Raw genomic sequence first — 15,897 nt, forward strand, 5'->3', positions numbered from 1 at the left:
ATTGTTATAATGTATCAGCTACAAATAAATGTTAAAAAGATCATTAAATTTTAATATAATTATAAATGGTAATATACATCATTCTATTTCCTTTAGTAGATAAAATGTTGTGTTCAATTGTGCCTCTCTATAATCATGAAAGCATTGTAGTTACCATGTCCAGCCTTATTTGTAGCTAAGAGAAAAGTTTAAAATATGTTGCCTTTAGGTTAGCAAGTTGAAAATAGATTAGCAAGTTGTAAATAATTAAAAATGAACTCATAAACTATGGAATTCAATAGTACATCTGATATTTTATACACTAAAAGAACGAATGCAAGAAAATGTGTGAAATAAATTTGTGTAAATCACTTTAATAGACTTTATAAACATTGTACATTATATATAATTTTATTTATTTTGCTTATTATTCATGTTCGAAAATGGAGTTTCTAATTATTATTGGAAGTATTAGAAATACAAAGTGATTTGACATCTTAATGTCTCCAGTATTTATTAGGGAATCATCATGAAAATATTTGTTTTTTTAATTCAATTTTAGACGCTTAAACATTTTTTTCTTTCTTTCTTTCTTTTTTTTTTTATGCCCACCATGATAAATATCAGATAGTTTCCACAGCTTCTGGGAATTTTCAAATATTAAGAGAAACAATCTATTTTCCATTTAATAGAAGACCTTAACTTCACACCCAGGGTGAGTTCTATGTCTTTCTACTGTTTCTGGTTCTCTGGGTCTGGATTGGGGTGGGAAGAAGAGAGATAAGGGGCATGATAAGTATGCTGGAGCAATCATAACTTCACAGCCAGTGTCCTCCGTGATGACAGGCAGCCAGGTCCTGACCCTCTATCCTAGGGTACATGCATGCATGGGGTAGTCAGAGACACATCTCAAAAACTTGAGGTTTCTGTTGTTCCTTCAGCTGTGTGGCATGTTCTTTGGATGACTGGTTTAAGCTTCCTCCAAGCATCTACCATCTGTGCAACCTTTCTACAGAAGCAATCATTTAATCTGCGGGAAACTTACGCAGCTTTGCCTGGTTGAAGACTGGGACTTGCATTGTCCCCAGCTATCATTGTCCCCTTCCCTGCCAACTCAAGCAGTCAGCCTTCCTTAGAGCTCTCTGGGTTCAAAAGGCAGCAAAACATTCTAAGTTTCAAAGTACTACCTTGTGATTGAGATGTCAGTAGCTCCTTTTCCAGAATATCACAGTTCTCATTGGTGGATTGAAAGATAGATACAGACATATCTGAATATATAAAAGGTCACAGAGTTCTTTTCTCCATTTATCTCATTAGCGTCCTTGCCTTTCAACTCTTTGATATCGAATACCATTTCACAGCAGATAGGAGAACCTGAAGCTACTTTGTGGGTTTTCATTAGCTTCATGCACTTATTACCAAACTGTACTCCACAGTATGAAACAGAGTTTTAATCCGCAGCACACTTTTTCATGGTACTCACACTTCATTGAAACTTGTTCACATGAAGCTTGCTACAGTGATTAACAAAGTAATTCATTTATATCAAATATATGTACAAATTTTAAATGAGGTTTGAAGAGCCTTCTTGGCAAGAATTTTAAAATATCAAACCCAAATGATTCATAGAATCTTTCACAGTCCCGCTTATTAATGTAACATAAGTTTTTTTACATGTCTATATAACCATCAGATTCTCCAGATGATAAATTTTATCTCTCTATATCATCAGGAACGTCACTCATCCATGCTTTATTCTTACTTTGCGGGAATAAAATAATTAAATGAATGAAACAACATTGGAGGGCCTGATTCTCTTTCTCAGGTTGGGCAATAAAACACTTTGAGAATTTGCCCTGGATATAATGGAACCTTATGAGGAACATTGCAGTCATGAGGTGGCACTGGCTTGCACTAGCATCTGAGGTCTATTTATGTGCATCTCTTCCAAAATTTTTCTTTAAGGACAATGTACTCCAAGGACATCGGAAAACTACAAACTCAGGCTCACCACGCTGCAGAAAGCCAGACCACACAACGCATTTTGCTCAAATGGACATTAGAACTTTGGGGATTTTTTTATGGTAACAAGTCCTAATTGTTGGAGTGCACTGCAGAACCAAACATGCATGCTAATCTTTTAAATCGAGGTCCCAGCTCATTAAGGTAATCAAAATTTTCATCCTGGTCGGTGTCGGCTGACCCTAAGGAGCTCAGGGAGCCGGCCAAGGACCCCAAGCCCTCGAAGGCGTAGGTCTGAAGGGAGTCAAAGGGTGGGGCGCAGGGGTCCGAGTCCGCCTCCTCCAGCTTCTCCATGATGAATTTCCTGAAGAGGGCGCTGTCGGGGCCCACCTGCAGAGACTGCCTGTAGAGGCTCCGGATCTCCGCGGAGGTGGTCTTCCGAGCCCTGCGTTCCCGCATCACCGTGGTGCTTCTGAGCTCGGCAATGTCGAAGGCCTCTGTGTCTTCTTCTCCACCTCCTTCATCATCATAGCAGAAGATATTCTCTCCGAAGACGTCCCCTTTCTCAGGAAAGAGGATCTGCTTTCTTTGTTGTCTTAGAGCCAACATCAAAAATACAAACCCTGATGAAGAAAATGTATCAGAATATGAATGAACACATACAGAGCATAATAAACTTCACAATCCTTGAGCTTGTTACAAGCTCCAGACACAACCTTGATTTTGAAGATAACGTGACAGAAAATATTTTAAAACTGGACTTGCAAAATGACATAAGGAAGAAGATAACATTCTGGCTGATGACTTAGAGGTGGAAAACACTGTGAAAATACATTGAACTGTTTTCTGTGAACAATTTAGAATTCAAATTTTACTTTTCTCAAATATTAAAATGGAACCAAGAAGATTAATGGAGCATTTTTCCAATCTGAATACACTTGGCAAACTTAGTGACCAATGAGTCCACTTAAAGTAAGTTCAGAACAGGACAGTTTGATATTCCACATTAAGGGGAAATTCTGTGACATGATTATTTTCTAAGTTGGTATTTATTGACCACAAAATATATGCCAGTTTCTTCTAAAAATTATATTTATTTATTGATTTAATTCTTATTAAATTAATATATATATTATATCCCTTTAAAATGAGAAAAATAAAGCCTAAAAGCATTTAAATCACATCCCCAGAAAGACCCAGCTGAGAGACAGAAAGGTCATCTTCAAATTAAGAAAGTTGTTTCAGAGCCTGGGCCCCATGATACCACATTAATTTCAGAAACTCCAAACTATCTTGCATTTGAATCATAATACTGGTTTGTGCCGATCAATATTTATTACATAAAATAGTTTTAGCAAAATGTAGAAACAGAACAATTTCAGAACACTTTTTAATTAGAAGAAAAACTGTGTGTGCATATGCACGTGCATGCTTGTGTGTGAGTGTGTGTGTGTGTGTGTGTGTGCGCGCGTGTGTACAACTAAGCTAACCAACCTTTCTGCATCCTTGGATTTACATATCTTTTCAGCACATCAGAGATAGGATTTGAAACACATATCAAGGGATGTTAGAATTTTCACAAAGATAAATATATTGGGTACTATTTTATACAAAAAGAAAACAGTGAGGAGTCTCAGGTTAGTAAAATTAGAAATTAAAGATGAGGCATCATAACTGATATCAGAAAATAAAGGATAATAAAACATACTGTAAACTATCACAGACCAAGTAATTGGAATTAATAGATAAATTCCTAAAATATATAGCTACCAACACTGTGCCAAGGAGAAACTGGAAATCATGACAGAACAATAAGTAGTAAGCATATTGAATCAATAATCAAAATCTATATTAAAGTCTAGGACCTCATGGTTTCAATGCTGAATTCTACTGAACAACTGAAGAAGTAATTCCAGTACATCTCAAAATCTTCTAAAAAATTAGGAGAGGGAATACTTCCAGATTCATTTTTTGAGGCTAATAACACTTTTTGATACTGAAACCAGACAAATATACTGCAAGAGAAGAAAACTACAGACCAACATCACTGATGAACATAGATGCAAAAATCCTCTAAAAGGGTTGGGGAAGCAGGGAGGACAGGGAAGGTGGCCATAACCACTGTTACTTCATAAGGTTACTATGAAGATAAAATTTTGTAATACATGCAGAGCACGAGGACTATGTTCTGGACAACAGAAGTGCCCAATTGTTCTAAAGTATTTTTATATCTTATATTTGTGCAATGCATATGTCAAAACATTTATAAACTGGCATACGTACACATACTCTTAAAATTGAAGGGTCAGTGATCTTCAGTTTGAAATGTGGATTTGCCCACTCTATTTTTCATTCACTCTATTTGGTTTTAAAATTATAATACATTTAGAATAGCAATTAAACCATACTGCTGTAACATAATTATATATTTATCATGTTACTTTAATAAGTGGAGATATGTTCAGTTCAGCACTACTTACCACATATTACCATAATGAAGATCAGAATAGCAATTATTACTTCCACTCTGAGTCCCAAGAAAAGCACGAGTTTCTTATCACTGCAGGTCTGTGTATTCCCACTGTCGTCACAGTCACAGACATGTATGGTAAGTGTGTTTGTACTTGTAAGTGATGGAATCCCGTTGTCCGCAATTAAAACGGTTATGAAGAAGTTGGGCTCTTCTTGAAGGCTAAAACCACTTCTATTAGTCAAAATTGTAGCTGTGTTATCTAAAACAAGATACCAAAATTTATCAACAACATAAAATAAATCAATCCATCTTGTGTATTAGAGCCACTACTATAGAGATATGATTAAATAAGTTCAAATAAAAGAGAAAATTTTTGATTAAAAGACAACTTGATTCAAGTGGGTTATGAACTCCCATTTTTACCCCGTATACAGATTGCAGAATCACATCAGTTACACATCCATTGATTTACATATAGCACTTGAATCAAAGTGTGAAATATGATATATCAAGAACTATGTAATGTTTTGAACAACCAACAATAAAAATTAAAAAAAAAAGACAACTTGAAGGTTCCCTGAAAATTAATTAATGCTTTGACATTACCTAATTGTGAAATGAGATGAATTATTTAAATCAGTTCCAAAACGTTTGTGAGAAATATAGAAAATAAAAGCAGAGCAGAGCAAACATTTCTATACATATGAGCATTTATAGGGGTTACTGGCATTAATTTTATGCAGATGCTACCAGTTTTATTTGGATCAATTGCACTAATACTGCTTTTTCTAACATCTAGAGCCCATTATTTTCATACATCCTAGAAATACATAGATTTTCTATTATATAACTATTAAAGCATGTGATCAAATAGTAGGTTTTCTAATTAGAAAAAGGAACTGATTTTACTTTTAGGGAAAGATAATAGTAGGATATCTCATTTTGACTTCACTCGTTTTATTTTTAAAATTCAGAGAATCTTCAATTTTCATCTAGAGAAGACACTCAAAATATTAATGAAAATGGCCAACACATACTCAAAATGTAAAGTTGTTTTTCCCCAAGTCCCAAGATATTCTGAATGATGTTTGTCAATGTGATTCTTTGGGTCTTAGATCTATATTTCCTCTGTTTTTTTTTTTTTTTTTTTTTTTTTTTTTTTTTTTATTCAGAATACTTTTGCCATACCTAAGTATGTTCTGAATCCATCAGTCTGCTTTATAAGATGATGATACTAAAGTGCAAATAAATGAAATCTTCTTGAAATGCATATGTAGTTAAAACTTTTTCCAAATCATCTTTTCAATGCTAAAAAGATAATGCTCTTGAAGTCCATAAAACCCATGAAATTTATGTACAAGGCAGATTTAAGTGGTGAGAAACAGTTCTCATCTTTTCAATTCAATGTGTTTTGTTACCTTACTTGGGACTACAAATATTAAACCAAACTTGTGTTCTTTAGGTTTTGCTATATTTATTTTGCCTCAGTAATATATTTTGAATCATTATAAAGATGTATAAGACATATTATATTTGATACTTGTGGGATTTTTTTCTAAATATATTTGAACTACTTTCACTAAGAATTTGATACAAATAAAACAGAGACATGTGTCTGTGCCCTCTCCCACCAAAGGCACCTCTGAATCAGAGACTGGACCCAGTGGTGGGGAGGAACGGCTCAGGTATCTGGTCATAGATATTTGAGTGGCTTATATATTTGAGGTAAAAAGAAAGGTTTAAATAGAAATCTATATTATGGCCAAATAGCTCTTCCTAAAGCAAATTTAATAAGAACAGAATGGCCTTCTATAATTAATCCACTGCTACACAAAAGGAAGAAAAATTCTTTCTCTACCCAAAATCCTTCCAGAATATTTTATCTTTGATTTATAAAATAATTTGGTTTAGAGGGAAAAGAAAAAAAAACGACTTTCATATATTTATAACTCCTTATTGATGACTTTAAATATTTGTGAATCAAAAAAGCTCACCTCACAGTACACTAAGCGTATTTTCTCTTCAGACAAATACTGAAGATTAAGATACGAATGAACAGCTAGGGTTGTGGCTCAGTGGTAGAGCACTTGCCTAGCACATGCGAGGCCCTGGTTTTGATCCTCAGCACCACATTAAAAGTAAATAAGTGAAATAAAAGTATTGTGTCCAATTACAACTAAAAAAAAAATGTAAAAAGAAAAAGATAACGAAGGAATCGAGAATCCAGGACTGCAATGAAGTTTGCCGGGTCAGACAGAAAAGGGCTTACAGACTCTGTGACTTTAAAAAACCACCTCTAATTTGAAAAAAATGCAGTGAGAAGGAAGTGTGACCAGTATTTTCAGAACTTGACACTGAGTTTTTTTTTTTTTAACTTTTCTTATTATTACTCTTTTGCTTTATTTCTTGACATTATGATATTAAAAACAGTGTGAAAAACAATGCCTCAAGTTCCATTAAAATAAAAAAAAACAATTTATGAAAAATGAGTCAAAATCATTATGACTGAATGGTGTTACCTTGATTATCTCTGATTGTGAAACTTGAGTTGTTTGTGTCTTCTGCAGAGAGAGTGAAATAAAAGTGGTGGTCTTCTATGGATTCATCTCTGTCTACTGCGCTGATGGTTTGAATCACCTACGAGAAGACAGGGATAGACTTTTATCATTGCTGTATTGATTCAGGGCAATTATCAATGCTATTATTATTTTCAGCTTTTATTAAGTACTTTAGCCAAATAATTAAAGACACTACAGATGGTAATTGTCAAATCATGGAGAAGATTAAACATTTTCTTAGGCAACAATAATTTGTATGTTGTGATTTCTAAAGAGGGTTATGACTTTTACATAATACATTCTCATAAATGGATCATGTGGATTCCAGAAGCTAAATTTGTTGGAAGTTCTTCAAACATTGTTGCTATATTTTGACATCATCTCTTACCCTCCTTTCCTACATTTTCCCTTTCCTTCTTTCTTTACTTCCTTCTTTATTCTTACTTCTTCTGAAATCCAGTCATTATGACTTGCTGAATTTATACATTTCCTTTTTATACTGAGTGCAAAACAGGTAGAGTTATTGTCTTACTAAAGTATTTGCTAAAGTAATGAGTTTTTTAATTGATTTGAGGGAATAAGGCATTTAAAGCTTAGGGGCAATGTATATGATTTCCTTTGACCCATAAAGATTGTAAGAAAAGTGTTTTAAATCAACAAATTGCATTAGCTTCACAATGTTCTTCATGCATGTAGAGAGAGATCTGTTATTTGAAATATAGCTTCATAAATTTGTATTTGCCATCATGCAACTGAGGATGGTTTTGTCTGACACATTGTTAAAAGCACTTTAATTATAGAAAAATTAAAACACTAGCTTCTATACTCAATTTACTTCAATTTTCAGAATTAATCACAATCTCACTATGCTATCTTGACAAGCATATCTTTTTTTGACAATAATGAACTACTTGACTGACACATTCATGTTTTGAAATAAAAGAATTAATTCAGAACTGATGTGTTCATATCTGCATTACTTCACTGTTTTATGATCTGAGATAACAAAGGACAACATTAAAATTTCTTCACTGAGGATATTCATTTTTCCTTTCAAAATAACAGTGAAAAGGACTTTGTGTTCATTTTTTCAATAAAATTCTAAGAAAAACCTGTTTGTTACATTGCCCAGAGGTCTAAACGATTTACTTACGTTGACTAACTTGGGACCCATTTCTGCCCTTCTATATTTATGAGAGAAGCAAAGACAAGTTTAAAAGTTAACAACATACAACAAGCCACCATGATTAAAAAGACTGGAAATAGAGGCAATCGAATAATTCCAAATTACAACAAATGTCAAGAGCTCACACTTTTAATTTTCTCCTTTCTCTCTGGGTAGAATTTTGCTCCATTTCTTTCTCATATACTACATTCAATTTCCTATCTATAGTACGGTGAACTCTATGATGGAAATATATTGGACCAGCCTAGAGAGTCTTTTAATAGGGATTCATCAATGGATTCAATGCTATTCTATATATTATTTCACCTATTCTTGCCATAACCCTTTTGAATAAATCCTGTTATTGACCCCATTTAACCTTGAGTTTTATGTAAGGAAAGGGCTGGCTCAGAATGACAATGCGATCTCATGCTCAGATGTTTTGAGATAGAGATTTACATGAGGATTCTCAGGCACATGGCTCTTTCCCTGGGTTTGCTGCTGTCCTGCAGGTAGGATATAAAGTTACTGAAAAAAGAAATGGAACAGAGAAGGCCAACCAGGACATTTCTTATGTTAAAGACAGAGACATACAGAGAAATGTATAATATAACATTTATAATATACAGAGTAGATATAGACCAAAAATAATGGTTAAAAAGCAAGAAAATAATCTGAGGTCTCCTGTGAAAGACAGGGAAGTATTTTTAGGCCAGAAGTAGAGCAAGTGAACTAACTCTTGAGTAAAACATGAATTAATGGGGAAAGTGTCACCCAGACCAAATGCTAGCCCGTGAAAACCAAGAGGACAGAGATATAATAGATAGAAGTAAATGAGATTAACGTTTGTGGGTCAAAGATGGTCTAATATTGGCAGTTTCATAAGTTGCCGCTTAATTATTTGATGGAGTAAAAATAGTGTTTGACTCTGAAGATAATCACGGGAAGAAAGATAGTCACTGCACTGTGTATTTTTCCAGAGAAGAGGCATACGTAGGACCACTTACTAAAATGTCACTCCTAGCTTCATTATCCTCGTTCGAAAAGCACAAATTTTTTGACAACTACACTAAGAAGCTGCTATTGTCTCCAACAATATATTTGAGTCTGTTTCCTTTTCTTGCAGATAGGCTACCAATAAAACCTACTTCTAAAATAAGTCTAGGAGTAAATTGCTAAAGATTATAAAATATAAATTGAATCAATACACAGAAAATGAGTAATAATTTGCATAAATTAATTTTATAAAATGCACTTAGTAAGCAATGTTCCTCAGTACAAAGATGTCAAAGAAAAAGTAGGAAATGCAATAAATAAATGACATAGTTTTTTTTTTTTAATTTCATCTGCCTTTTTGATTATGTATATATTCTAGCGATTTGTACCTTGCAGTAGGCTAAAGATGCAAATTCTTTCCCATTGTCAGAAAAACACTATTCATAAATTTGAATTAGACCATCACCTTCTGTACTAATTTATTGGGAAAATGATTATAAAATAGACCCACTCTGACAAAAATAATCTATAGAACTCAAAAGAATTTAAAAATATCTGTTCAAAAACTCAAAGTAAAAATTAATACAGTAATAATAGTTGAGCCAACAAGAAAATATGAACAGTAGTGTTTTTGCTCTAGTTTTGCCTGGTTAGCAGTTTACTGGGAAAACATTTTTGAGAAGTTCATGGTAGTATTATATTCTGGTCCTAGACAGAGACAGAGAAATACCGAATTTCCAAAAATGAATCTCACAAAATTGGATTACATACTTTTAATGGCAATTTTCTTATAGAAATAAATCTATGTTTGGTTAAAAATTATATATTATATATTCTTAAAATTTTATCTTAATGTATAATTTCAATTCCCTTTAGGATAATTTCAAACTTTATAAATGTTATACAAAATTAACATATGAATGAAAACTACTAAAGTAAAAAAATATCTGATTAATGTCTTGATATAATCATTTGATGCCTATTCCACTGGCAAGAACATGCCAAGTGCTTCCAGACCCTGGGCACGTACTGCCTGTCACTATGGTTCACATTTTAGTGGAGGAGAGAGAGAAACAGAACTACAAACCTGCAAAGTGTTGAGGAAGTACTTGAAATACATAAAACACCTAAAGTCCATAATGCTCAAAATAAATAAGATCAGAGGACCTGGGACATATACTGAAATTAGAAAACCTGCTGCAGAGTGAGTCTTGTGTGCATCATGAAATGTTCTAAGATGGCATATTACAGAGTTTAGACTTCATACTGAACATCACAAGTTCTGAATCAGGGAAAAGCATGATCACTCATTTTTATTTGGGGTCCTGTGACCCATGGAAATTAATTAGTTTTTTAAAAACTCTTTCTGAGCACATTTTTAAAGCAGGTATGAAAAAACTGTTGTCATGATACCAGGGACCCACTGATTGTTATTGAATACTTCCTGATAAGAGATCTAAAACGATGCTAACAATCAAAATCATAAGATTTAAGTTATTTATAATAAGAAACATACAGAAATTAATGAAGTGTTTACATGAATTGAGAATACTCAACATAACTCCAGATGGAGACAGAGCTTGTGAGTCCCACAGTTTCCTCTTGGGTATGCTGTGCTTCACATGATGTCACCAAAGCAATATTTTTTTCCCCATTTCCAAAGGGACTATGTATTCTTTTGGCCATTGAACAACCACTGAAATATGATTGTCCAGGAACCTGTCTTCATGTGTACAGCCTTGCTTAAAAAATATAATTAAAAATATATAATTAAAATATAACTAAAATATAATTAGCACGCATTGCCATGTACATGGTGTGAGATTAAAAGAAGTAAAGTTTGATATTACAGGATCATCCCTTTTCATAACTATCTAAGAAGGATCCACTTCAGAAGAGATGTTAGGTCCTGGGTAGTGTAGGATATGTGAGAAGAAAACAGAAATTGACATATGAAAGACAGGGAGAAGATGGAATCAGTGGAACTTGGTGATTTATTGCATCTGGAGAATGAACATAAGAGGAAGTAAGGATGATGTCCATATATCTTTCATGCACATCTTGATGAGTGTTAATATTTTTGCTAGGAGTATTGAGAAAAGGAAGAGTTGAAAGCAAACAATATAAGCATAGTAAAGTTTTTTAGTATGTGATTTTGATCATTGATTTTAGCACGAGTTACAACAGTTCATTTTCATATTTATTATGTGTGAAATTTGACTTATTTCATGGAAATGCAGAAATTTGGTTCAATTTTATCAAAGAGCTTTCTAGAATGCAACTTTTGTGTTATTAATAAAATGATCATTAGTGAAATTAATAATATAATTACATAATGGAAAATTTTAATAAATTCAAAATATTAAGTTTTGCTATCTTTCTAAAAACATTATGTTTTTAGATATTACCTTTTAATTCTTCAGACCTTGTTCTTAATAATAATTTACATATTGTTACAACCATATTTGTAATACTATTTGTGTTGAAATTAATATGTGCAAATGTCTAATTTCATAATTTTTTTTTCTTTTTCCATAAATAAAGCTACTTAAAATAGTTTGGAGGGCTGGAGTTGTGGCTCAACAGTAGAGCTCTCTCCTAGCACGTATGATGCACTGGGTTTGATACTCAGCACCACATAAAAATAAACAAAAAAATAAAGGTATTGTGTCCAACTACAACTAAAAAACGTATATTTAAAAAAAAATAGGCTGGAGGTCCTTCCTTTATTTTGGGAAAGTTTAAATCCTATGATGATATTTGCAACTTATATTTTGGACATATTCATGTTTGCAGTTCTCTTGACTAAGATATCCCTTAGGATTTTATATCATACGCTCTAATAATCTTAATGGTCATTGCTTTAATTCTCTCTCCTTTGGTTTTTTTACAGCATTACTTGAATATTTTATTTTGTTTCATTTCAACCTAATGATTCTCTTAACTGTGTATTTTGAAATAGGTATAGATTCATAGGAAATTGCAAAAATAATCCATAGGCTCTCTTAAACACTTCACTCAACTCTTACTCAAGGGTGGCATCAGATGTAGCCTCAGCACACAATTAACCTCACATCCTTCCACTCAAACAGCGGAAGCCAATCTCAATGATGCTACAGAGGGACTCTCAACTTTTCATTTTCATCGTAAACAGCAGATACCCTCACACATCTTGCCAAAGTCATGAACCTGGGTCTGCTGCCCTCTGCAGTCCACGCAGACAGCGCTGCTTCTATGCAATGCCAGCGCACCTGGCAGCACATTCTGGTCTTCACAGAAGGGAACAGGCTTCCTGCTAAGAACTTGGAGACACAGTCTCATCACGATCTTGAAAGAACAAGTTTCACTATCCAAAGAATTTTCCCTTAATTATTTGTGAATACAAGTTTAAAAAAATCTGATAATCTTGATGTTAACATTAAGGTAATCAGGGAAAATTGATTTTCTAGGATGATTTATTGATTGTTGTAGAATCTAATTGGCTCAAATTGTGTTACTTCAAGACTCATTAATCTGGTTGCTCTATTAATTTAGAAGCCAATTTGAAAGACTATTCTACTTTTTATTGGATTTAAGGTGCTTTATTATGTGAATAGCATTCAAAAACACTTCTTACTTGGGATAATATTCCTAAATTAAGAAAGATCATCTTTTTATACAAATTACATTTTACACAAGTTTTATATACTTTGATGGTATCAGGATACAAAATCAATTTATTGAAATGCTCACTCCCCATGCTATTAACAACAAAAATTCTGATGTAATAGGATATACAGCCATATATCTCTTAATAACAGGGACTTGTTGTGAGAAATGGGTTGTCAGGGCTTTAACCCCTGGGGCATTATGATGGAGTATGAGGTGGAACAGCAGACCACACACCTAGGTGCCATGGGTCTAGCATCACCTATGTTGTCCCACTCTAACTGAAACAATGTTGGATAGTTCATCACTGTGTAATAGAATACAATTTCTAGACCTTACAAAAGTAAATAATGTTAATTTCTGTCAAAACATTTCATGAACAATAGATTGTTCATATATTACTATCTAAATGTAGGAAGGAGAAAGAGATTAATAGCATGTTTGAAAGATTTTAGTGGCTCTTTCAAAGGCTATTTTGTTATTTAGTGTTTGGTTTTGATTTTACTTGAGGAAAACCTAGCCAGAAAATTTCAAACCAGAAATCTGAACTCAAGTTAGTCTGAATCTACTATTAACCACTGAAGAAACACATGAAAGGAACAAGGACAATCTTGTCGACAACATAGCACTAATGCCTAGATTATGAAAATAAGGCTTTTCAATGAACACAAAATACATTCCTTGTTGTCATGTACAGTGGTAGCAGTTAAATCAGCTGCACATGGATTTCAGTCCATCACCTGTAGTACAGCAGGGGGGAGACATATTTAAGTTTCCCTTTGGTTTTGAGTGGAGTAACATTCTTTCAGATGCTTATAAAACTGAGATAATTTGAGAGTGACATCTGAAAGTTCCCCTCATGATTATTTGATGATGTCTGTCCTTCCTCCTTAAAGTAAATTGGTTGTAAAATAAGGCTGATCCATGTGACATTTTGAGTTTGAACTATGATTATCCCAGGCAGGAGGTGAGAATCAAACTGACTCTTGACCTTAATATGATGAATATAATTCTTTCTACAAATCAATAGAGAAAACCCTATTTCCATGTTTGTTTTCTATTATGAAAATAATTTAAGGGTAGCTATTCAGATTACTATGGCATAAATAGTTACAATTAGCTCCCCTCTTAGAGACAAGTACATAGGACAGGCTTGACTTAATCCATTATAAATTATGTGATGTTGGAAAATTATTTAAACTTTTTGAGGCATGGTATAATCATCTGTAAACTAGAAAAAAACATGCTATTTTATCGATATTCCTGTGTAACTTTACATTTAAATTTTAGCAGAGTGCAGGAGAACTCTGTGTCCTTAAATCCAAAAGACATTTCTTCCTTTCTTAGTAGGGTTTAATTCTGGCTACGCATTTATAGTATGTTGTACCAAACATTAGTATTTGAATTTCCTTTTGAAAAGTTCTACCAAGATGTAGAAGTTGATATTCCAAGTTTTTTTTCTTTTTTCTTTTCATTCTTACAGGTGTTCCAATGAATAAAGAAAGAATAATTAACTCATTTTAAATATAAAAAATGTTAATTCTATTTTCAATTACTCTATGGGTACATTGCAAATTTTTAAAAAGTTAAGACACATTATGGAAACAGTGATTTATATTTTGAACTTTGTCAAGATATTTTATCATTAAAACAATTATTTCATCATGAAAGCAAAGATGCAGATTATGAGACTTCAGGTGAAGTTATTCCATTTAACTTTTCTCAAATTAAAAATCTATGAGTTAACAGTATAATTATATGGATAAGATACAATTTGGTGATCATCCTATAAGTCATTAAACAGGAAGGATTTCATTACAAAATATCTTGGTTTGAGCCATTCTGTTTTGCTAAACATAAGTGTGATATTCACTTCAGTCTATGGCCCAAAGCCACCTATGAGCATGGTGTCACTGTCACTAAGTGGTACCCTCATTTTCAAAAAAATGTGATTACTCCTATTTTTATAAATTCACTGACTTCTGAGTTGTAGCTTATGAACCAGAAACTTGGAAAAAAAAATGTGTCATCCACTCAGGTGGTAGAGCTATACATAAACTCCAATGCAATAGCAAAGGAAACCCAATCTATCAAATGTATATTTCTCATTTTCATATGGTGCAAAAGTAGAAAAGGGTTACTATTAACACAGCTATTTATAATTGTTATTGTAAACAACAATTGAGGAGTTATAATAAAAAATATAGTGTGGTCTTTAGAATCACCTGCCTTTAGTCAACAAATATTTATCAGCCAAATCTAATACTCTGGCCTAGACCTCTTGCCTCCAATGTGTAAGTTGTGCTGTCTTCCCAAGTCTTCTGCTCAGTGATCTTGGCCCAGCTGAAAGCACTGAAAATGCAGATTTACTTGGTAAATGTACTTAGCACCTGGGGCATCATAGTATATAGAAAATGAAGTATATTAAAACACTTTTTAAATTCTTTAGAAATAGGTTTTCTTATAAAGGTGATAATTTAAATACATTCACAGCTATTATGAAATTATTGCTATATGAGTTATATATTTTAAAATCCTAACATAATGCATATTTCAAAAAACTAGAAAAAAATCTTGTCATTTTCACCATGAAGAAATAATAAATGTTTGAAGACATATGTGTTTAACCTAATTGAAGCATAATGTGATATTAATTAATAAGCACATTTTTGTTACAATGAATCAAAATGCATTCTACTGTCATATATGCCTAACTAAAATAAATAAATTAATTAATAAAAAAAGACACAGACCACCAAACTACCAGCATGTAAACTACAAAAATTTGCCTTTACATTCCCTCTAAAATCTGGAACAAGACAGGGATGCCCTCTCTCACCACTTCTGTTCAACATAGTTCTCGAAACACTGGCCAGAGCAATTAGACAGACGAAAGAAATTAAAGGCATCAAAATAGGAAAAGAAGAACTTAAATTATCACTATTTGCAGATGACATGATTCTATACCTAGCAGACCCAAAAGGCTCTACAAAGAAATTATTAGAGCTAATAAATGAATTCAGCAAAGTGGCAGGATATAAAATCAACACGCATAAATCAAAGGCATTCCTGTATATCAGTGACAAATCCTCTGAAATGGAAATGAGGACAACCAC

General features: G+C 33.0%; 1 protein-coding gene across 6 annotated transcripts in view; it reads right to left on the reverse strand.

The window, feature by feature from the left end:
• Positions 1-392: 392 nt before the first annotated feature.
• The window catches only part of Cdh19 (cadherin 19), an 83,737-nt gene continuing 68,232 nt past the window's right edge, over positions 393-15,897 (reverse strand). For 5 of the 6 annotated variants that reach the window (XM_015499568.2, XM_048806619.1, XM_048806616.1 and 2 more), the window contains 3 exons: positions 6,934-7,051; positions 4,422-4,673; positions 393-2,564 (listed from right to left, as the gene is read on the reverse strand). In XM_015499568.2, coding sequence (XP_015355054.1) covers positions 2,074-2,564; positions 4,422-4,673; positions 6,934-7,051 — 861 coding nt within the window. In that variant the 3' untranslated portion in view covers positions 393-2,073. Of the gene's footprint in view, positions 2,565-4,421; positions 4,674-6,933; positions 7,052-14,326; positions 15,134-15,897 lie in introns of those variants that run through there. The other variant, XM_048806620.1, reaches the window with a different exon arrangement.

This window comes from Marmota marmota, unplaced genomic scaffold (genome assembly GCF_001458135.2).
Source record: "Marmota marmota marmota unplaced genomic scaffold, marMar, whole genome shotgun sequence".
In the NCBI taxonomy this organism is placed as follows: domain Eukaryota; kingdom Metazoa; phylum Chordata; class Mammalia; order Rodentia; family Sciuridae; genus Marmota; species Marmota marmota.